This window comes from Anabrus simplex, chromosome 1 (genome assembly GCF_040414725.1).
Source record: "Anabrus simplex isolate iqAnaSimp1 chromosome 1, ASM4041472v1, whole genome shotgun sequence".
In the NCBI taxonomy this organism is placed as follows: Eukaryota; Metazoa; Arthropoda; class Insecta; order Orthoptera; family Tettigoniidae; genus Anabrus; species Anabrus simplex.
This window is the reverse complement of record NC_090265.1, coordinates 1,177,382,133-1,177,405,395: the sequence shown is the minus strand read 5'-3', so window position 1 is coordinate 1,177,405,395 and position 23,263 is coordinate 1,177,382,133. Positions and strand designations below refer to the sequence as shown.

General features: G+C 37.2%; 1 protein-coding gene across 2 annotated transcripts in view; it reads right to left on the bottom strand.

The window, feature by feature from the left end:
• LOC136858164 (hemicentin-1) overlaps positions 1–23,263 on the bottom strand; it is a 709,155-nt gene that overhangs the window by 184,250 nt on the left and 501,642 nt on the right. For both annotated transcript variants that reach the window (XM_067137503.2, XM_067137504.2), the window contains exon 31: positions 22,711–22,891. In XM_067137503.2, the coding sequence (XP_066993604.2) occupies positions 22,711–22,891 (181 nt within the window). The remainder of the gene's footprint in view (positions 1–22,710; positions 22,892–23,263) is intronic.

Here is a 23,263-nt window from a genome sequence, read left to right as displayed (position 1 = left end):
CTACCAACACAAGGCTGACGTATTTGAGCACCTTCATATATCACCGTACTTAGCCAGGATCGAACCTGCCAAGTTCGGTTCAGAAGGCCAGCGTCTCAACTGTCTGAGCCACTCAATCTGGCCAATAATAGCTTTTTTTTTGGAGATTTTGAGTCAATAATACAATAAAACTTTCTTCTTCTTCTTGAGATGTCTTCTCCTAGCGGAGGTTGGCGGTCCACATAGTCAGCTCTGGACATGATGTTGCAGCATGGAAAGCATCAATAAAACTTTCACCAAAGGAATAATAATCACATATGGATTACAATTAAATAGAAGTACAGCATGATTATATAATTGAAATTAATTTAGTATTTGATTACACACTAAGAAACTAACCGACACGTGGCAAGTGGGTGAATCATACCTTAGTGTCCATGATCTTGGCATAAAAATATACTCCTGCCACCCTTCCTCACAGCATATGCAAAGTCTTCACTACTTGCTGTGGCGCTATACAAATCGGTTAGCCATGATGAGCGACATTTCATCCGTATTTCTGCTAATAATTCTGTTAATAATTAATTGAAATAAAGAAAATAATTAGCTGATACAACAATAAGGCTTGTACAAATGGCTTTTATTAATTAATTCCCACATTTCCTATTTCTTGCCCGATAAAATGGAATAAATATGTAATGTTGTCTCCACAAAGTAGGGGGGGGGACTTCCCCCCCTCGCCCCTCCTAATCACTGCTACTGAACGCAGTGCAAAACTACAGTGATTGCTCTGAACTGAGTGCAGCAGAAGATTGTATAAACAAAGCCTTCCTACCACACCTTCTGGACACCAATCACCAACAATTTACTTCAGATCTGTGTACTGCAATGGTGGGAGAGAATATCGCACTGCAAAAACTGGGGCATCTAGCATTTAAATATGTTTTAAGAAAATACACAAACAAAATTCATACCATGTGCATTAACGCTGCAGAAAGCCATGTCATGACCATTGGTTCAATCAGATTTGGCATTTCTGAAGGCAAATTTCAGCCAGCTGCTGGGAGAACACCCCCGGGACAAAACTCTGGCACCTCGGTGTCTCCAAAAACTACAAAAGTAGTTAGTAGGAGAGATTTGGAGAAGAGTGGCATGCCTCTTTTTTAGTCTATTAGGATTGTAGAAGTTAGGGGAAGTCCTCAGCAAACATTTGGGAAGGTAGCTGCAGTCAGGGTAATAGGGTCCTGCAACGAAATTCAGGATGGAAAGAGGTAGCAAATGTAGCCAATGTGCTACGAGGTGATATAGGTGGAGCAAGATGAAGCCAACAAAGCCAGATAAAGCAGCTTCATGGAAGTTTTGTCCCATCATTTCACATGATGTTGAGAGATCAGATTTATATAAACATTCTTCATGATATTAGAACATATTTCTTTTTTCATAATTGGCTTAACATCTCACTGACAGAGATAGGTCTTATGGTGATGATATAATAGGAAAGGCCTAAGAGTAGGAAGGAAGCGGCCATGGCCTTAATTAAGGTACAGCCCCAGCATTTGCCTGGCGTGAAAATGGGATACCACGGAAAACCATCTTCAGGGCTGCCAACAGTGGAGCTCCAACCCACTATTTCCCAGATGCAAGCTCACAGCTGCACACCCATAACTGCATGGCCAACTCATCCGGTGATATTAGAACATGATTGTTACCTGAAATATTGAAAAGTTGCTAACTGTGAATTCCTTCCATAGTCATTGAGTGTACATTACATTGTAAGTAACTTTTCATGCTTATTTGGTTGCCTATTTTACACAATGGTACCTATTTTGGCTATTTTTAGTGCCATTATGCCTGCCTACTTTAAATGCTTTTAGTGCCTATAGATCCCATCCCTAGTGATAATATAGGGTTATGATAGAGAAGCAACTATCCATAAATGAATGGGGTAGCATTGCAATTTATGTAGGGTTTCTCTAAAGTCATTTGCATTAAAGATAGGCATAAAATAACACAACAGTTATCTTGGAACTTTTCTGGACTCAGAACTGGTCTTTAAATGAACAGTACACTGGAACATCCTGTTCCAAAAAAACAGTGTTCTGTGTCGCCTGCGCTCCAGCAAGATTGGTCTGGCAGCATCCTGTTCCGAATGAACAGTATTCCGTATCGCCTGCACTCAGCGGGGCTGGTCTACCAACACCCTGTTCCGAAGGAACAGCGTTCCGTCTCGCCCTGTTTCATAAAACTAATAATATTAGAACTCGTAAAAATAGTAATTGGTTAACCAAATTCTGTTTCATAAAGATGTATACATGACTAATAAAATGTCTTCACTCATAAAATTAGTTAATTAGTCAACTGATCCAATTGGAGGTTAGAATCGGTTTGTTGCATGCGTTCTTGGTTTGTATTTGTTCCCAGAAGTAGGCTAGTGCTTGACAACTGGCTATTAATTCATATGTTCAATAGGCTCACTTGATATTTTCATTGTTCTGACTTCAGGTATACAGGAGAATGGGTACCGGTAAAAGAATTGAACGTAATGTGAGAGAAGAAATGTTCCTTGCGGCAAGTTTTTGGGGTGCAGCCTATTGCACACTCTATAACCCCCCTTGCTTTTTCCTTTTCTTATGTGCCCTTAAAAATAGATCTCAGAGAATTAGAGTAGGTGAGACTTTATCTGACCCTGTAATAATTAAGAGGGGAATTCCTCAGGGCAGTATTATTGGACCTTTAAGTTTTCTTATATATATCAATGATATGAGTAAAGAAGTGGATTCAGAGATAAGGCTTTTTGCAGATGTTATTCTGTATAGAGTAATAAATAAGTTACAAGATTGTGAGCAACTGAAAAATGACCTTGATAATGTTGTGAAATAGACAGCAGGCAATGGTACGATGATAAATGGAGTTAAAAGTCAGATTGCGAGTTTCACAAATAGGAAACATCCTCTCTGTTTTAATAACAGGGTGAAAGTTCCTTTTGGGGATCATTGTAAGTATCTAGGTGTTAATATAAGGAAAGATCTTCATTGGGGTAATCATATAAATGAGATTGTAAATAAAAGGTACAGATCTCTGCACATGGTTATGAGGGTATTTAGGGGTTGTAGTAAGGATGTAAAGGAGAGGGCATATAAGTCTCTGGTAAAACTCCAACTAGAGTATGGTTCCAGTGTATGAGACCCTCACAAGGATTACTTGATTCAAGAACTGGAAAATATCCACAGAAAAGCAGCTTGATTTGTTCTGGGTGATTTCCGACAAAAGAGTAGTGTTACAAAAATTTTGCAAAGTTTGGGCTGGGAAGACCTTGGAGAAAGAAGACGAGCTGCTCGACTAAGTGGTATTGTGATTTTGAGGAAGAAGTATAGGCTGATGATGCCCGTTACACATAACAAAACATGTCCCAATATTGATTTATAATGTATAAATCATAAGCATTCCAAAGAATTGGGTGTATTAAATAGGTGGAGCAATTTGATTTTTTTAAAGATTATTAACAGATATGTTCTGAGCTGTTAGTGGAGAGATGGCGTGGAATGACATTAGTAGACGAATAAATTTGAGTGGTGTCTTTAAAAGTAGGAAAGATCACAATATGAAGATAAAGTTGGAATTCAAGAGGGCAAATTGGGGCAAATATTCGTTTATAGGAAGGGGAGTTAGGAATTGGTATAACTTACCAAGGGAGATGTTCAATAAATTTCCAATTTGATATAATTTAAGAAAAGTCTAGGAAACAACGAATCTGCCACCTGGGTGACTGTCCTAAATGTAGATCAGTATTGATTGATTGGTTAAATATCTGTTGAGATGGACAAGCAAAATCTTGGTTTACTGGTGGTATAAGCGAAGCATAAAAGGATAGACTGAGTCTCCAAACAGAACTGCACGAGGGAAAGGTCCCCAACCATTAGTCATCTTATTGTTCAAGTCACTTAACCTTAGAGAACTAGCGTCGTTGACACTACCAGGCCATTTCCCACAAACATAATAGAATTCTAAGTGGTGGTGGTGGTGACGATTATTGTTTTAAGAGAAAGTACAACCAGACAACCATCTTCTATATAATACTAATCAGAGAGAAAAACTGAAAAGGATCTGTTACTTCGAAAAATGAAGGTATTGGCCAACGGAAGACAAGGGCCATGAAGGGCGTTAAAATGAAAGACTCTCTAGGTTTCGCAATGTAATACAATCGGGGTTGGAAAAGAACAAGAGTTGACCAAAGAAGGTTGGATAAGATAGATAAAAGTGAGGAGCTTGGCACAAGTTAGTGGGAGAAATGCCAGGACTCAAATAAGAGCCCCGTCATCGCCAAACCGCGCTCTCAACTGTAGAATTCTAAATTTGGTCCACATAAGAGCTTTACATTCAAGGAATGTTTCCCATACTGATCAGCAAATGCTGGTTCATATGCACTTGGTGCATCCATTTTTAGCGTTCCACCAAGTACTCCACAAAAAGGCCTACATGTTTCATGTTTTACTGCTCCCTGCCTTCAGGCAAACATCTTAGTTAATCTATAACTGTTCTTCTGTCAGTTAAAACAAATTTATTTATTATAAAATACCTGAAAAATAAAACATTTAACAACAACAGATCAAACCTGAACATTAATTTAATTTAATTAAGGTGTTTCCTTCTCAAGTTTCATTAACACCCAATTTTTTGTGATAAAAACCATGTTTCAGCATTCTCTACAAACATCAAAAGTAAAGCATGAAACTAACAGTGAGGAAACAATTTTCAAATGATTATTTATGAGGTTCATTAATATTTTCTAATTCCCCACTGCCTAAACCTTTTACTGTTATTTTGGAACTGTTATTTGGAACATAGTATTTTTTTGGAACCAGAACAACCAGAACTGTTCCAGAAAAAGAACAACTTCGCCCATCTCTAGTTTTCATCTAGTTGACTATCCCAGATTCATCCATTGTGTCAATGTCACTATCTTCTAATAAATTTCAGTTACGATCTCAGCATCTTTCTAATCCCACCCACGTATGCGCTACTCTCAATTGTTTCTTAGCACTTACTGATATAAAACACGACACATGTATTTGCAGAGAAGACAATATATACAAGAAATGGACAAATTCACAAACAAAATACTGCAGGTGGAAATGTGGTGGTAAACACCTGTTGAAGGGCACACTTTTGCTATCACCTGAAGCTAGTCAGAGATTATATGCAAAGAAGAGCAATACTCAAAATTAATATACAGAAAAGGATTTCAAAATCTCCCCAATAGATAGCAGAAGTGATTAAATGTAGCCAGGTGCCAATTATATAAATAAACTAGCTGATGTACCCGTGCTTCGCTATGGGATTCTCAGAAAGACTGTCTTTGTGGTTTTCCAAACTGAAGTCAACATAGGTCATTACAAAAATGTCTGTAGGAATGCAGCAATTAAAAACAATGTTACCATATAAAATACTTGATCAAATGAAGAACCACACATTTTCTCACTTTTAGTAAACAGTACTACTGTAATACGAATATAAATGGTCCGTTATTGGACATTATAAATTTTCCAGCTAACTTATTCCTGGTTGCCAGTATTTTGCCCATGTGTGCTATGTTGGGTTCATCAGTTGGTACATAGCACACTTACCAAGATGCATGGCTAGTGCATACCGTGGAGGCCATTGTGTAGGCTACTTGGAGCCACCGGTAGTGCCAATGCACTGTGAGAGACCTTTGTCTCATTATCAAAAATTGATGCCTGATTGGCCATCAAATGATATATATGTTGATTCCCATAGGGAACCTGAAATATTTGTCCTGAATGAGTAAATTCAGGTATTTCAGGTTCCCTATGGGAATCAACATTTATATCATCTGATGGCCAATCAGGCATCAATTTTTGGTAATGAGACAAAGACTCTCATAGTGCATTGGCACTGCCGGTGGCTCCAAGTAGCCTACGCATTGGCCTCCACAGTCACCTATAGACATAGTGTCGCGTCCATATTTGTGGATGACCAGTCAATGATCTTCAGGTACTTCTAGAACTTTCAAGCATATTCGAGAAGTGGCAGCCAGTATTGATCTAGTAGACACCAATATGAGTCAACAGCAACTGCCGAGTTCTCCTCCTGCATCGCTTAATATGGACAGTGAAACAACTAAACAATCTAGGAACCTTTCGCCTTCATCCGACAGAGAAAGGAAGAAATTATGTGGAGCAACCGCCTCTCCTACCAACAGCTCCACTTACACTGGTACCACCTCTCTCCTGAATCAATCAGTTTCTGGGATCCACAACTAAACCCACCACTGGACTACTACAAGGCAAACATAGTTGTGCCATTTCATATGCCACCATGATCGCCTACTCAGAGCACCACCTACATGCCCATGAACATCCGGAGCTACGCTCAGGCAGCCAAGAACCCGCACCTGGCACCCAACATTCATAATCGCAGCGTGATGCATCCGCTCCCGTTGCCGCCTGCTCTGTCGTACGTCGTCAAGGTGGCGCATATTGCCTCCGACAAGGTGAACATCAGGGCTATCTATCAGATATTGATGAGATTTACCCGCAATTATGAGGACTACCACCCAGAAATTCAATGCACTCATGATGGGTCATTTAACCTGTGGACTACTAAGCTGTATTACACATATCTTACTCAAACTATTGGCTTGGGACATTTTGGCAAACATAGCAAGGCTATCAACATTACACAGCCAGCCCCCACCTGGCGAGAGGCTCCTACTAGACCATCTCCCATGCACTCCATGCTAGCCTACGGAGTGGATCGTGATTGGACTGATGATGAAGTGGCAGCCCAGTTGCAGCTTGAGGGCCAACAGATCTACAAGGTGGTTCGAATCTGGAACCAGCATGGACCTACATCATCCGCATCCTGTCGAGGGACATCACCACCTTAGATACCCTCTACAGCCGTCGTCATCATGTGGAGCCTTCCCACTCGGCACCACCCCAGAAGATCCGGTTTGAGTGGTGCCAGCGCTTTGATCATCTCTCGGGAGCGCCATGTACTCATCCTGAGGTATATGTGATTTGTAGTCAGGAGCACCCAACTCAAAGTTGTCCGAATAAGGCCTCCCCCAAGTGTATAAATTGTTCCGAAACCCACTCATCATTCTCTTATAAGTGCAAGTCCTGTCCTGCTCCCGAATTGTCCCAACGTGAATCTGTTATTCCCGTTATGTCTCAGGACTTCCCCACTCCTGCTCCCTCCTCTACCCTCCCTCCCTCCTGTTCTGAGAACATTGTTCATTTTCTAACGATGGTGCTCCAGAACATTCTCCCATTCCACCATCCCCACATCCTGAGTCAGGTTCAATTGGTGGTGCTATTGGTGTTTAATGCTCATATGGACGTTGCATATGCAGGCAACAAGATGCATTTTACATTTTTTCCCCTCAATGCTGTTACTCTATTAGGATGAAACGTTAAAGATCTATTATACTAACCTTCAGTCTCTTAACACCAGTCATGCCCTATTGGACCTCTCCCTTAATCTGTACGACCCGGATGTATTTGTCTCAAATGAAACTTTCCTTACTCCTTTCCAGCAGCCAAATTTTGCTTCTTATACTCTTTATCGCACAGACCGACCTTGTGAAGCTCGCGGTGATGTGGCTGTTGGCGTGAAATGAACTATTACCTGCAAACTACACTTCTATACTTTTTCCAATAATTTTACAGAATATCTCATTGTTGAAACTTTTCCTCCTAACCATCCTCCCATTACTTTCGTAACAATGTATCTCACCCATCGTACACCTCCTCCGATTTATATTATTAGTTACATTGATTCTAAGTTTCCTCACTTATAACGTTTCTGTTTCCACTACTTTCAATAATGTATTATCTCGTATCCGGGCCGTGCAGATTCCCTCTCCTTCTATACCTGCCCTATTTCCAATACCACCCCTGATGTTCTACTCTCCCCTCCCTTTCGAATTACCTCACCATAGAAAAACTTCTTCATGTCGACTCTGATCATCTCCCCGCTCTTACTACTCCTCATGTTTCCTTTCCTTCCTGTCCTGATCACTCTCGATCTCCTCCTACTCGACATTTTTCTCAGACTAATTGGACAAAATACTGTGCAACAATTACTGATCTTCTCCATGACTCCCCCCTTCCTAACTCCCACCCCAACCTTCTTCACTTAATATCGCAAGTTGAACATGCACTTCAAATGGCTGATCAGCTCCACATTCCATGCCATTCCTACCACCCTTCTAAACCTCCTATCCCCCCTAAAGCTCTTTCCCTTTTTGAAATTAGCACATGAATATTATCATTCATATATTCATACACAGGACCCGACTACTGTCCTTGCTCACAGATGCACACTTCGACATGCTCGTTCCTACATTAAAGCCATTAAACGCAAACTCTGGATGACCGCGTCGATATGAAGAAATTTTTCTATGGTGAGGTTATTCAAAAGGGAGGGGAGAGGAGTAGAACATCAGGGGTGGTATTGGAAAAGAGTGATTGAATGGGTGGCTATATCGCAGGTTGAACATGCACTTCAAACCGCTGATCAGCTCCACATTCCCTGCCATTCCTACCACCCTTCTAAACCTCCTAAAGTTCTTTCCCTTTTGAAATTGGCACACGACTATTATCATTCATATAGAATAGAACTCAGAGAATTAGATTAGGCGAAGCTTTATCTGACCCTGTAATAATTAAGAGGGGAGTTCCTCAAGGTACTATTATTGGACCTTTATATTTTCTCATATATATCAATGATATGTGTAAAGAAGTGGAATCAGAGATAAGGCTGTTTGCAGATGATGTTATTCTGTACAGAGTAATAAATAAGTTACAAGATTGTGAGCGGCTGCAGGGTGACCTCAATAGTGTTGTGAGATGGAGGGTGGGCAATGGTATGATGATAAACAGGGTTAAAAGTCAGGTTGTGAGTTTCACAAATAGGAAAAGTCCTCTCAGTTTTAATTACTGCGTTGATGGGGTGAAAGTTCCTTTTGGGGATCATTGTAAGTACCTAGGTGTTAATGTAAGAAAAGACCTTCATTGGGGTAATCACATAAATATGATTGTAAATAAAGGGTAAAGATCTCTGCTCATGGTTATGAGGGTATTTAGGGGTCGTAGTAAGGATGTAAAGGAGAGGGCATATACGTCTCTGGTAAGACCCCAACTAGAGTATGGTTCTAGTGTATGGGACCCTCACCAGGATTACTTGATTCAAGAACTGGAAAAAATACAAAGAAAAGCAGCTTGATTTGTTCTGGGTGATTTCTGACAAAAGAGTAGCGTTACAAAAATGTTGCAAAGTTTGGGCTGGGAAGACTTGGGAGAAAGGAGACGAGCTGCTTGACTGAGTGGTATGTGATACAAATTCTTATAATTTTGTTAATTACCACCTATTTAATACAATAAAAACATAGTACATACTTACATATTTATTAAGATGTTTATATGGTACATGTTTCGCTCCTTTTTCGTGAGCATCATCAGCCAACTATTATTCACTTAAGGTTGTATAAGATCATGAAACAATTCTTTTTGGATTAAGATTATTCCTATAAAACTAATTGACAAATCTTATAATATTTTACAAGTCATATAACAATAAAATTATGTCTTTAAGTTAAAATTTTTGTCTAAAATCTATCTAAGTCTAACATTTTATTGACGAAACTCATCTGGTGAACATCTTTTAAATTGTTTAAAAAATAAAAAATAAATAAAAAACTTTTGAGATCTGGCTAATTGTATTGATTCATGTTGCTTAAATTGTATGATTGTCATTAAAACTTCGTAAACTATATTGACAATTTTCTGCAGTTGATGATTTTCTATGTAATGGACATTTGACTTGTTCTCGTTGCTGGAGTAATATTTATAAAAATGTATTGGCATTAAATTTTATATTGTCAATAGGATAATATTGTTCGTGAACAAACTTGTTGATGAAACACTTTCTAATGTGATATTGGATTTTAAATGTTCTCGTATGCTCTAAAATGGCTTGTTGGTATATCTGTAATGAAAGATAAAAAATTATATGTTTATGGTTTTGATTATAATTCTGTATAACTTCTTATTGGAAGGATTGCCACTTACTTTTCTTTCTGCTGTGTAATTGTTTAGTGTTACTCCTAGCCTCTTGAGAACTACTTGTTGTTCTGTTTCCACTTCTTGTATTATATGAGTGAGTGTGGATGAGTTTACGTTTTAGCGGGGAGTGGGAAGGGGAAGTTAAGGTAGGCGGTGCATTGATAGCTGCAGTAGATTGTGGAGGGGATTGTCTAGGAGAAGTAAGGGGAGGAGTTGAGTTTGTTTGCGTCAATAAGCCATTAACTTTTGTCGGATTAAAATGTTTATAGAATTTATTTATATCTGATTTAAGCATTTGTATTAGTTCCGGTAATTGTACTAAGGTGGGGTTCTTTATTTCAATTTCGTTATTTAGGTTTTTATTTTTGTTGTATTGTTGATCTAAATGAATGTATATGTTTTCCAAATCCGTCATTTCTTTTCCCTTTTCTACTCTTCTTAATATTTTTAAATCCCTTTCAATAGTTGTAAAACTGTGTCCAGTTTCTAGCATGTGTGCACCCATTGCAGAAGGTTTCTTGTGTTTGGCTGCATTTACATGTTTGAGATATCTTATCATAAAGCTTCGGCCAGTTTGGCCAACGTACGAAAAATTGCATTCTGTGCACGCGAGCCTATATTTTCCAGATCCTTGATATTGATTACTATTTATATTAACTTTACTGTAGTTGAAGAAAATATTTCGGTTTGTGTTTTGGGTTTTGAAGGCAATGTTAATATCTCGTTTTTTGATGGTATTAGTGATTAGTGACACAGCCGCCTGTTGGCATTTCTTGATGGCTGCCGTACTTTTGTATCTGTCTCTTGGCACAGACCATATCAAAGTATAGCTTCCACTGAAGTCCCAGTCTCATCCATGTCTGTGTCAATATGGAACATGCTGGGATATGGGTGGTGCTGAATAATGACATTCGGAGCACAAATAGTGTCTGAGTGTTATGAAAGGTGTTGCTCATAGGGTCAGTCATGCTGCAGTGGCACATTCTGGCCCAGTGAGTAAAGCAATGGCAAACTACCTCACTCCTCATCTTGCCTAGTATGCCTCATTTGGGCTCTGCCATTAGTTTTTGCTGTTTCCGTATAACTGCATAGCCTTTGGTGGTGCTATTTGAGGATCCAACCAGCCTCTGGGCTGATGACTTGACAGACAGACAGACAGACAGACAGACAGACAGACAGACAGACATGCTACATAACTAAAGTTATACTGTATTAAATTCCCGATCATTTATATATCCATTTTACCGTACCGGCTATGATCACAGAGATATTCATGAATTTGGATTTTTGTTACTAAGTCCATATTAGCGCCGAGTCATGAGAAAATGGGTAAACAGAATTTAATGAAAACTGGTATGTAAAGTCGGAGAAAAAGGAACTACAATCTACGCTATAAATAATTTTATAAGACGCCCTAAATTCACAGAGTCGAAAGAAGACTAAATGTGAAGGCCTTCAATATAGCTCATAAAAATGATCAACAATAAGATTACATTGACCATTCTTTGTTATGATTTGCTTTGTTTCTTTTGTTGTCACTCATCTACGATGGATAAGATTACTGCTGCATACCAAATATTTTTTTTAAATTGGCTTTACGATGCACCGACACAGATAGGTCTTGTGGCGACGATGGGAAAGGAAAGGCCTAGGAGTTGGAAGGAAACGGCCATGGCCTTAATTAAGGTACAGCCCCAGCATTTGCCTGGTGTGAAAATGGGAAACCACAGAAAACCATCTTCAGGGCTGCCGACAGTGGGGCTCGAACCCACGATCTCCCGGATGCAAGCTCACAGCCGCACGCCTCTACGCGCACGGCCAACTCGCCCGGTATATCCATACATCCAACCATCTTTAAACCCAACTTACAAATAGATTTTGAATTTCAAAAACATCTAAAGGCATCAAATTCAATATGTGAGAAAATGATGTTGACACCTTTAAGTGTCTAACCCAGTAAAGGGGTTAATTTTGCCAGGTAAACACCAAATATGTCACCAGAGGTTTTTTCCCATGCCAACATCGTACAATATGGAGTGTCAAACGGACTTTATTCTACCCTCCAAACATCCAGCTACCTCTACCATGTTTGAACTTGTGATCTTGGAATCTAGTGGCCAGTATCACTGGACCACAGAAGGCGCTGTCAAACCAATTAGGTGGACAACCAGTTTAAAAGATGTAAAAGCTGACATTAAGTAGAAACAAAATATGAAATTAATCATATCAACTGTCTGAAATATTGATATGAAAGGCATAAACAGAGGTACACGTGCTGGTCATCAGGGGTTGATCCTTAAGCTGCAAGATTTACCTATATGTGATATTGCTTCTATTCACTCCAATATTTGACTTTAGTCCAATGTTGTAGTTTGCTGTGTTGCTCTCCTGTACTCCTTCAATCAAGAAAGCACTCTCTTGGTACCACTATGTAACCAACTTGCATATTATGTACAATTATCTGTAGAAGTCTAATCTGTTATTATCAAGTAATAAAACCTGAAATTCCTACCTCAGTGGTGGCCTAAAATTTGACTGGAGCTAACATATTTTGCATGTACAAGATTATTGTTAATAAAAAAAAAACTGGTTGGTTAATCTGCTTCTAAGTTTACAAATCTGTAGAGTATAAAAAGTAAACTTCGTGATGTACCTGCTACAAATGTTGAAAATTATTTTTACAAGAATTCTGCTCTCCTATACTTCCGGCCAGCAAACTTTGTTATTACTTTTTTTCCCCGGTTAAAGTTCACTATGTTAGCAATGTACACTTTCTCTATTGTAAGCACAGCTAAATCTAAAGCATCAAGCCTGTCTTATACCATTTTATTTCTCAAATATGTTATAACACACTTAATACATTGGAGAAGCCACCCGTAAAAACTATGGGCGCATTATTTCACCGCTGCCGACGGAGGTCGGAGAATCTATGGGCACATGTTTTCACTGTGGCTAAAACTAGGAGCTGCCATTTCAGCATGCTGTGTCTTTACCAGAATATTGTTGGATGCCTCTAGTAAGCAAAGATGTACTAGTCACGAGTATAAATTGAGAGCTCTTCTTTCAAGGCACTAATAACATAGCCGCATTCATACATAATCTGTGGCTGCATTATTGTCGACCCTCAGTTGTGAAGTGAATGGAAAAGTATGTGCCTGCAGACTGGAAGAGAGGCAGACTCGTTTGTGTCATTCTTGTGAATATTTAGCATGTCTAATTCAAGTGTTACAAAATTCAGACAATGAGTCCATACTGGATGTTCTTATGGAAGACTCGAGTTCTGAAACTGAGGATGCAGATGGGAATTACACACCAAATAAACACAATTATTCTGATGCTTCAGGCAAGTAAACTGAAATAATGAGCTTATTTCAAATTAGTGTCGAGTGAGTTCTGTAATATTGTTTTATATGACTCACTAAAAATCTGGGTTGCTTTCTGTGTACAGGTGACAATGTGCAGCTACTCGATACAAGCCCGTCATCAAACAATGAATGGTGAGAAATTAAATTACTGGTTCTAAACAAGGATACCCAAGTAAATTGACCACTTAGGTTTGACTCGGTATATTATATAATATATTTTAATAGTCGTGTCCTCAATATTTGTCAAATTTCAAAATATTTAACCTGACTGACATCCATAACAGCATCACAATTATTTTTTCTTTTGCAGAAACCATCTTCATAAATTTATATAAGACTAGTACTATCTGTTGCGGCTTTGTCCACTATTGTTTTAATTGAAGCATTCATTTTAGTAGCTTCACTAACTCTTGCTTAATGCTGGATTAGTTAGAGCACGTTTGACATGCATTTTCATCTTCACCGACAAAAACTACAATGTAAAACTGAGCTTTCTCTTCTGTATCTAGCAACCAGCTCCCATGTAAACGATTATACTTGACTTTGTAAGTTGGCATAAAACATTTTTCTACAATCTGATCACCTTCAAAAGTAGTCATCTGGATACAGCTGTTGTGTTGTCGAATGCGATCAATGTAGTGACCACTTTATCATATCATGTTGCTCCTAGCATTCTCTTACAATTATCCTGACTAAGCCACCATTAAAGAGGTAGTCAAACTCACAGTATAGATAACAATTTCTTAGCAAGAATGATGCTATCTCATGTCGTTATAAAGTATTTGTGACAGAAATTTTTGTACAACCCTCTGCTTCCCTTGTAAGTTGAATGTCCAAAAAAAAAAAAAAAAAAAAAAAATCGTATTTTACGTATTTATATGAAAAATGTTTTACTGCAAAAAGAAAGTTTTATATTAATTTGCAACCAAGAATATTAAAAATGTAAATTTTAAATATACCTCATATAAAATCTTTAAAATCAAAATTTTGTAAAACCATCTCTGAGCACAGCTTTACATACTTATATGAATAATATCTGTCAAATTTCATCTCTCTAACATTAATAGTCTCGGCTGGTCACTGATCACTGTCTGAATCAGCTTTCAACCATTTGTACATCTTGTAAATCAAATTTCATGAAATGAAGAATTTCATTTTATGTAGGTATTTATAAGAAGATTGTTTTAGATTTTTAAAAAGTTTTAATTATTTTATTTTGCAGCCAAAAAAAAGGTAATTTTGAATATACACTTGTTCAACCCTCTGCATCTTTCATTAAGTCGAATTTCAAAAATGCAGAAAATGTAATTTAGTTTTTTATATGAAGATTGTTTTAGTGCAAAAGAAAAGTCGCATCTCAATTTGCAGCCGAGGAAATAAAAAAAAGGTAAATTTTGAATTTACAGTATACATTTATTCAACCCGCTGCACACCTTGCAACTCAAACTTAAAAGATTGCAGGAATTACATTTTGGTCATTTATATGAAGGATGTTTTAGTGTAGAAACAAAGTTTTATTTTATGGCTGAAATATTTTTTAAAAAAGCTGTAAATTTTGAATATACTGTTGTTAAATCCTTTGCATCCATTGGAAGTTGAATTTAAAAAATACAGAAACAGCATTTTAGGAATTTATATGAAGAATGTTTTAGTGCAAAAGCAAAACTGTATTTAATTTTGTGGCTGAGGAAAAAAGAAAGAAAGTTAATTTTCGAATATACCCCCATTTTAATTCTTTCAAAATTAAATTTTGTAAAACCCTTTCTTAGCACTCACGTACACATTTATACAAATATTTTCTACAAATTTCATGTCTCTAGCTTCAATGGTCTCTGCTGGGCATTTACGAGTCAGTCAGGACATTGGTTTATATATATATATTTATTAGAATATACCCTTGTTCAACCCTTTGCACCCCATGTAAGGCAAATTTCAAAAAATGCAGAAATTGTAGTTTATGCCTTTATATGAAGAACGTTTTAGTTCAAAGTTGAAATTGTATTTTATTTTGCGGGCAAGAAAATCGAAAAAAAAGGTACATTTCAAACATATGCTTGTTCAACCCTTTGCATCCCTTGTAAGTCAAATTTCAAAAATAGAAATAATGTATTTTAGGTATTTATATGAAGAATGTTTTAGTGCAAAAACGAAGTGTATTTTATTTCGCAGCTGAAATCTTTGTTCAATCTTTTGCACCCCTTGTAAGTTGAAATTCAATAAGTGCAGAAATTACATTTTAGGTATTTATATAGATAATGTGTTAGGGCAAAAATGAAGTTGTATTTCATTTTGTGGTCCAGAAAATTTGTTAAAGATACATTTAGAATATACCCCATTTCAACCCATTAAAATAATTTTTTGTATAGAACCCCTTCTTAGCACTCATGTACACACTTATACAAATATATCCTTTAGATTTCATGTCTCTAGCTTTAATGATCTTGGCTGAGCATTTATGAGTCATTCAGTCAGGACATTGGTTTTTATATACCAGTATATAGAATAATATAGATAAAAATATATCCTTGTTCAACCCTTTGCACCCCTTGTAAGTCAAATTTTAAAATGCAGAAGTTGTATTTTAGGCATTTATATGAAGAATGTTTTAGTGCAAAGTCGAAGTTGTATTGTATTTTGTGGCTGAAAAAATTTTAAAATATGGTTAAATTTTGAATCTATGTTTCTTCAACCCTTTCCACACCTTGCAAGTTAAATTTCAATAAATGCAGAAATTGTATTTATGATATTTTTTATGTTTTAGTGCAAAAATATTGTATTTTATTTCATGGCTCAGAAAATCAATGAACGGTAAGTATCGAATAAACCCTTGTTTAACCTTTCGTACTCCTTTGAAGTCAAATTTTAAGAAATGCAAAAATTATATTTTAGTAATTCATATGAAGAATGTTTTATTGCAAAGACAAAGTTTATTTTATTTTGTGGTCAAGAAAATAGAAAACAAGGGCTAAATTTAGGATGCACCATTGTGCACTCCTTGAGAGTCAAATTTCAGAAGCTGCAGAATTTGTATTTTATGAATGTATTTGAATAATGTTTTGGTGAAAAAATGAAGATGTAATTTATTTTGTGGCTGAGAAAATAAAAAAATAAAAATTTTGACCCTTATTTCAACCCATTAAAATCAAAATTGTGTAAAACCATCTTTTAGCACTCACACACTTATACGAACATATCCTAACTATTTTATGTCTCTAGCTTTAATGGTTTCAGCTGGGCATTCATGAGTCGGTCGGTCAGGACATTGGTTTTTGTATATAAGATAAATTGCTGCACTTTTATGATAATTAAAACTCATTCTTATGTAGAGAAAAGTATTTTTTTATATTTCAAAAGTTTTTTCAATAATTGCCTTCTCTAGCCTTGAAAAAAGTTTCAGGAACCATTTAAAAAACCTGTGACTTTTGGAGGGTATCACATTCAAATATAGCCATCTCCAGTGTGTTAAATATGATGAAACATTGTTCATATTCAGCAGTTGTCACTGGAGTTGTTAAAATTATATTTGACCATATTACTGTTTATGAAAAAGTATTCTCTAAGTTATTTTCAATGAGAGAAAAGTACAATGCATTGACATAATTAATGTTTTTAAATTCTTCACTAGAATAAACAATACAGAGTTAATTATTCAACTTTCCTGCTTCTATGAAAGGGTGATATTTTGTATTACTGTTGCACAAATCATCAGGGAACTTACACTTCATGTCACAGAATTTTGCCACATTAACTAAATTAAAGCACTCCAGATGTTTAGTTTTACTAAATCTTTCCTTGGCTTACCGAATAATTATATTGCAGCATTCAATAGCATATGCATTTATATTAACACCTTTTTCCTCTTTTTTAAAAGATTACATGTAACAGAGCTCTCTCCTGGTGAATAGCTTATTTCATTTCACAAAATTTTTGAAGATGTTGATTTGCATGTACCTTAGTTGTGACTTTCTTCTGCAGAATGTTGTAAAACATTTTGACTACAGGCATAATTCTCCTAAACTTTTCCAAGAAAAACTGAACTCCTCATCTTCAAGAAAATTGATTAGTTCAGTTGCTACTCTCGTTGACGCAGAATCCCATGAGCCATCCTCTTGAATAATCTCGAAGCAATCTCTCAGGGCTTCGCTGCGTTGAAATACAGATGACACTACTCTTCACCATAAATTTCACCTTGTTTGAAAGGTTCAAGGTAAACCTTGGGAATGCGTGCCCATCACTCACACACAGTATTAAGTAAATCTGTTCTCTTTCTAGATTACCAAAATGTTGGTGGCCACAATGGTGTACAAAATACCATATAATCCCGAATACCACCCATCACCGAATAAGACCCGCACCCTAAAAATGAGATGGCAAAATACGGAAAAAAATAAAAAAATCAAGTAACTTACATGCCTATTTAATTTTCTTCAAATATACCACAAATATAAATTCAAACAGCTTACAATTAATAAAATCATCACAAAAGTCATGAATAAAATCGGTCCGATACTCAGATCATTCACAATTCACCATCGTCATCTGAAGTTTCACCATAGGAACTATCATCGCTGGCATCTTTCCACAAATAATTGTCCTCACTACTGTCCACTGAATTTGAAATTCCACATTTCTTTAAGCTTTTGGAGGCTAGATCATTGGGAATGTGTACCCATGCGGTCTTGATCCAGCTGCATATTAGTCCCACTTCAGGCCTCTGCACTCGTCCGGTTGGTGCTAATGCGTGATGACCACCAGACATCTATTCGATGTACAACTGTTTCATTGTAGTTTTGAAAGGCTGGTTCATGCACACATCCAATGGCTGTAGAACAGAAGTGAGTCCTCCAGGAATTATTGCAAGATCAGTTTTTCCTTTCCGCATCATATCTTTTACGGTGTCAGTTGTATGTCCTCAGTAACTGTCCAACACAAGCATGTTTCGTTTTTGTAACAAAGCTCCCGGGTGAAGTTGCCAAATGCACTTCACCCAGTCCTCAACTAATGCACTGTCCATCCAGGCAGACTCATGTTTTCTAACAATAACACCGGACGGCAAGTTTTCTTTCGAAAGGGTTTTCCTCTTCAGAACCACATATGGAGGAAGTTCGGTTCCATCCGCTAATACGCACAACATTACCGTGCATCGTTGCTTTTTGTTAACACCTGTTCTGATGGTTACACTTTTACAATCCTTCGTGTCCACTGTATTTTCCAACGGCATTTCAAAATAGACAGGTGTCTGGTCAGCATTCCCAATTTGCAACAGCAAATAAGAATTTTGCTTCCTCAAGTGAATAATGTGATCCTGTAAGGCCATTAATTTTTCTTGATACGCCCCAGGAAGATGTGAAACAGATGTACATCTCAGAATGCACAATCCCTTTCTCTGATAAAAGTTTTGGATCCAACCGCGGCTTCCAGTAAAACCCTGTGTTTTGAGTTCTTTTGAGATGTCTAGTGCTTTCTATTGACATATTTCACTAGAAACACCATATCCTAACTCACATTCTTCTATCACAAATTTGAGGAGTTGTTCTTCAATTTCTGGAAACACTGCACTCCGCACACGCTCTGAGATCGCCGTTACTTTTTAGAACGTTTTCCTTCTTCTTCCGCCAATCACAAATACATGATTCATCAATATCGTACTTTCTGCTAATGGCACGATTTCCATATATTTCAGCTTCGCTTTCTCATGCACAGTAAATGACCTCAGGTGCGGTTTTGAATCCATCACTTACTATCAAGACAGCACTTTCATGGGACAGATACGGAACTCGAATGTGACCGAAATAGACTTCCGTAATCCACAGTCTCGACTCTCGCAAAGTACGATATCCCGCGAGATCAGCTATTCATGCTCCCAGCATGCCAGCAACACTTGTCAAACAAATGACGATCGAGCATCCGCAGCAGCAGCTTTCTTATTTACCGCATATTTACCCATATTCTTTGATTTACTGTATTTCATTACCTTACATTTCGTGTTTACATGCCACTGTAACTGTATTGAGGAAAAAATCGATCTTGGTTTCTAGAACGCAACTAAAACACAATAAGACCTGAATGCCCGTTTACATGTGGTATATTGAGTATGGTAACCGTATTCAAATCTATTTCAATACTCCATGTAAACATAGTAAATATTTACGAGAATGAACGGCTTGAATACGACCCGCACCCAAGATTTAGAACCAATATTTTTGGGAAAAGAAATGTGGGTGGTAATCGGGATTATACAGTAAGCACAAAGATAAACATCTCTTAGAAGTTCTTGGACTCTATGCTGTACTCCTCAGGAGCCTGCTCCACCATCATACATCTAAGCAATTAATATTTCCTTCACTTTGATTTTTTTTTGCAAGCTGCTTTACGTCGCACCATCTACTGTCAGACCTAAGACGAAATGCTGGTTAATAGAGCAAATGCCTGAAAAACCTTACATCTTATATGTTTTTGACATTTTTGACATGCTCTATTGGTGAAGAATATCTAATTTCCTCCATGGGAATTTAGAATTTTCCATTCGGAATTGCTAAGCAGGCAATCATTCCATTGTGGAGATATATCTCCTGTATGCAGTTATCAGACTGTGCCTCTTATAAGGGCTTCTGATAAGTTCACCTGCATACACGCCAGTGTCAGTGGGTAGGGTCTGACACATCCCACTCTGATGAGTCTAGTGTCAGACCTAAGACGAAACGCTAGTTAATACAGCAAACGCCTTAAAAACCTTACATCTTATATGTTTTTGACACAGATAGGTCTTACGGCGATGATGGCATAGAAGTGGGAAGGAAGCATCCGTGACCTTAATTAAGGTACAAATCTTCACATTAAGTGTTATCTAGTTAGTCAATTTCATTTGCTAAATCTAGAAATGTGTTATATATTCTTTCTTATTGCTATGGTAAGACTGCAACAGAATTTTAAGCAATCAGTAATCATATTTCAGGCATGTCTATTTTCCTCTACTAATTCATTATGCCATGTAACTGATAGCCTATGTCCTTCATCAGTTTGTTTCTGAATATCAACCTTTCCATACCTTTAAACATGTTGCCAACATGGGAAGAACTAATTTCATGTGACTTAATTTTTTCTGTAAAATGTATAAGATCACTGATACCATGAACTGTCCATGAAACATTACCACTAAATAACAGGCAATTGAAAAAAAAAAGTTTTCTTGATTTCACTAGCTGTCAGCCACAGTTTCCTACTGTACCAATCTGGATTGAAAGAGCCAATTGCATTTTGTGCTTCTGTGTTAAAGACAAATTTGGATTATCAGGTCCTAACTGTGTAATAACAAACTTGCAATTGTGTTTTACGCTTGTGTGTTAAAGACACATTTGGATGATCAGGTCTTAACTGTGTAATAACAAGCTTTTCCTGGTCACTCAGTGCTTGAAATAGAGTTGCTCAAAAAGTAAATAACTACTTGAAGCAATAGTTAACAATGACATTAATTCTCAAATAATTACACAGACTTGAAACACAACTTGTCCACACCCAAGCAAATGTGACTCATCAGGGCTAGCCGCAAGTCAAGCCAGGTAGTCATGTGTCCCCTCCACCTCCTCCCCTCAGACAGTGACCTCACAGCCCGAGCAACTGCTGCAAGCCACGCCTATCATGGCAACAAGGTTGCTCCAGCCCAGTTGTACTACTGTAGAAACCATATCCTTAGCATTCAGTCAACAGCAGCAGTTAAGAAAAACTAAATTGTCTCTTTGGAGAGAGTCAGAAATAACAACTTTACCATAAAATATTAAGTTTTAAGATTATGATAATTATATTGATGCGTCCACTCCATTTTGATGAGTCCCCAGAGAACAATGCATCACTGCACTATCTTATTCATATTGTTATTTCTTATGTACTAAAATGTAATTAACAATATTTATTATAGTCAACAATAATGTATTGTTGAAGTCCATCAAGAGTATGATTCTGATGGAACAAATACAGTTCACAAAATATAGGATTTGATAAAATTAAATGTTTGCTTTATGATTACATTGAACACTGGTCAAGGTGGAAGACAATAAAAGGTTTTCTCTATGACAAAAGGGTACCACTCCATCTAAAAGACAATATTTACAAGGCAATGGTTTGTCTAGCTATGCTATAAGGTTCCAATGTACAGCAATATAATGAAAGGGTGAACAGAAATTTAATGTTGCTGAAATGCTGATGATACGATGGGCACATAGTGTGACCAGAAAAGACAAATTCAAAATGATGATATTTGCCAATCTCTGAGAGTAACACTAAACTAATAGACATTAAAAGAATGCTAACTCAGACGGTTTGGTAATATTGAAAAAAGACCAGAGGACTATGTAGTTCACCAAGTTGAGAGAGCAAGCTAGCACTGGAACAATAAAAAATAAGATGGAGAGCTAGAATTATGAAGGACTTAAAAAGTTCTAATGATGATTCTGCTAGGGTCCAAGTCAAGAAAAACTGGAAGAAAGCAACCAGAGCAGCCAAGCCTGTTTAACTGGGATGAGACATAGAAGATGACAAAAGAGGAGAAGAAGAATTACATTCTTTTGGGAACAAGTCCAAAAATAATTGTGCAGCTTAATGGTTAAAGCTTGAAACAGTCCAAGACAGCAAGACTTTATTCTTATGTACTTTCTTAACAGACATGTCATTGTATGCTCAGTTCCCTGCTGCCTGAAGCTGTTGATTTGACAGCGCTATGTTGGAAAGATTCTCTGATCTGGTCAACGTTTGCTTCAGATGTGCAGGGACACCCATCATTTCATCTTTGCTATCGGCAAACTTTGCATTTCATCTGTACATGGAATTATCCAAGGATAGACCTCTTGCATATTTTGTGTAGAAGTGCTGATGGGCAATGGAAATGGATTGATATAGATTATATTCAAAAGCATACAACACCTCGACTTTTAGCTGCCATGTTGCAAATGATGACACTGAATGATAACAAGAATAAAAACGGAAACTTTGAGAATTTCTCGATCTACTTTGCAATGATGCTAGTCATATGCTAAATGCAGTACTTTTAAGAACTTCACAAATCTCTGAAAAACTGTTTGAAAGATGCTCTACATATTATTCAAACAAATTAAGAGGTTCTTAGATATCTAGGACACTCACTGTGCACAAGGCAATGGTTGCAGGTGATCTCATTTGAATTTTACTATATCTTTTCACTCAGGAAAAGATCAGAAGGTTCAATGAATAGGTGAATATATTTAAAAAATACACAAAAAAATGCAGTAAAGAAGAAAGAAACATACCAGGCACCATTGATAGGGCAAGGAGTTGGATTACATATTTCTTGTTGTTCCTTTCCACCTCTACACAATGCTCCTCCATTTCGTGGTGGTGGGTTTTTGCATTTCCGATACCGTTTGCGCTGACCTATTCCACAGGTTGTACTACAAGTTGACCAAGCTGTCCACTTACTCCAGGCTCCATCTACCTATAAAAATAAAACATGAATATATTAAGTCAAACAGATGAACTCACTTTAAACTCTTAAACAAATTATAAATCTCATCAATAAATAGGTTTGAAAACAAAACTTCTTCAAATCCTATTTTTCTATATATGACATGATTTTCACTTGTTAGTTCTTTTCTATTAATTATACTGACCCATTTGATCTCTTATTTCATTTTATGTCAGTCCTGTTTTCCTATCACTTTTCCTGTGTTAATTTGGCTTTCTTCTTATCCTACACTTCCCACAACAATACTGAAGATCTGACAAGAAGCCCCCTCTATGAGTGTTAAAGGCCATCCTGCTGATGAAACTGGGCAGCAGAATTAGCTCGTTAGGGGGCGAGTG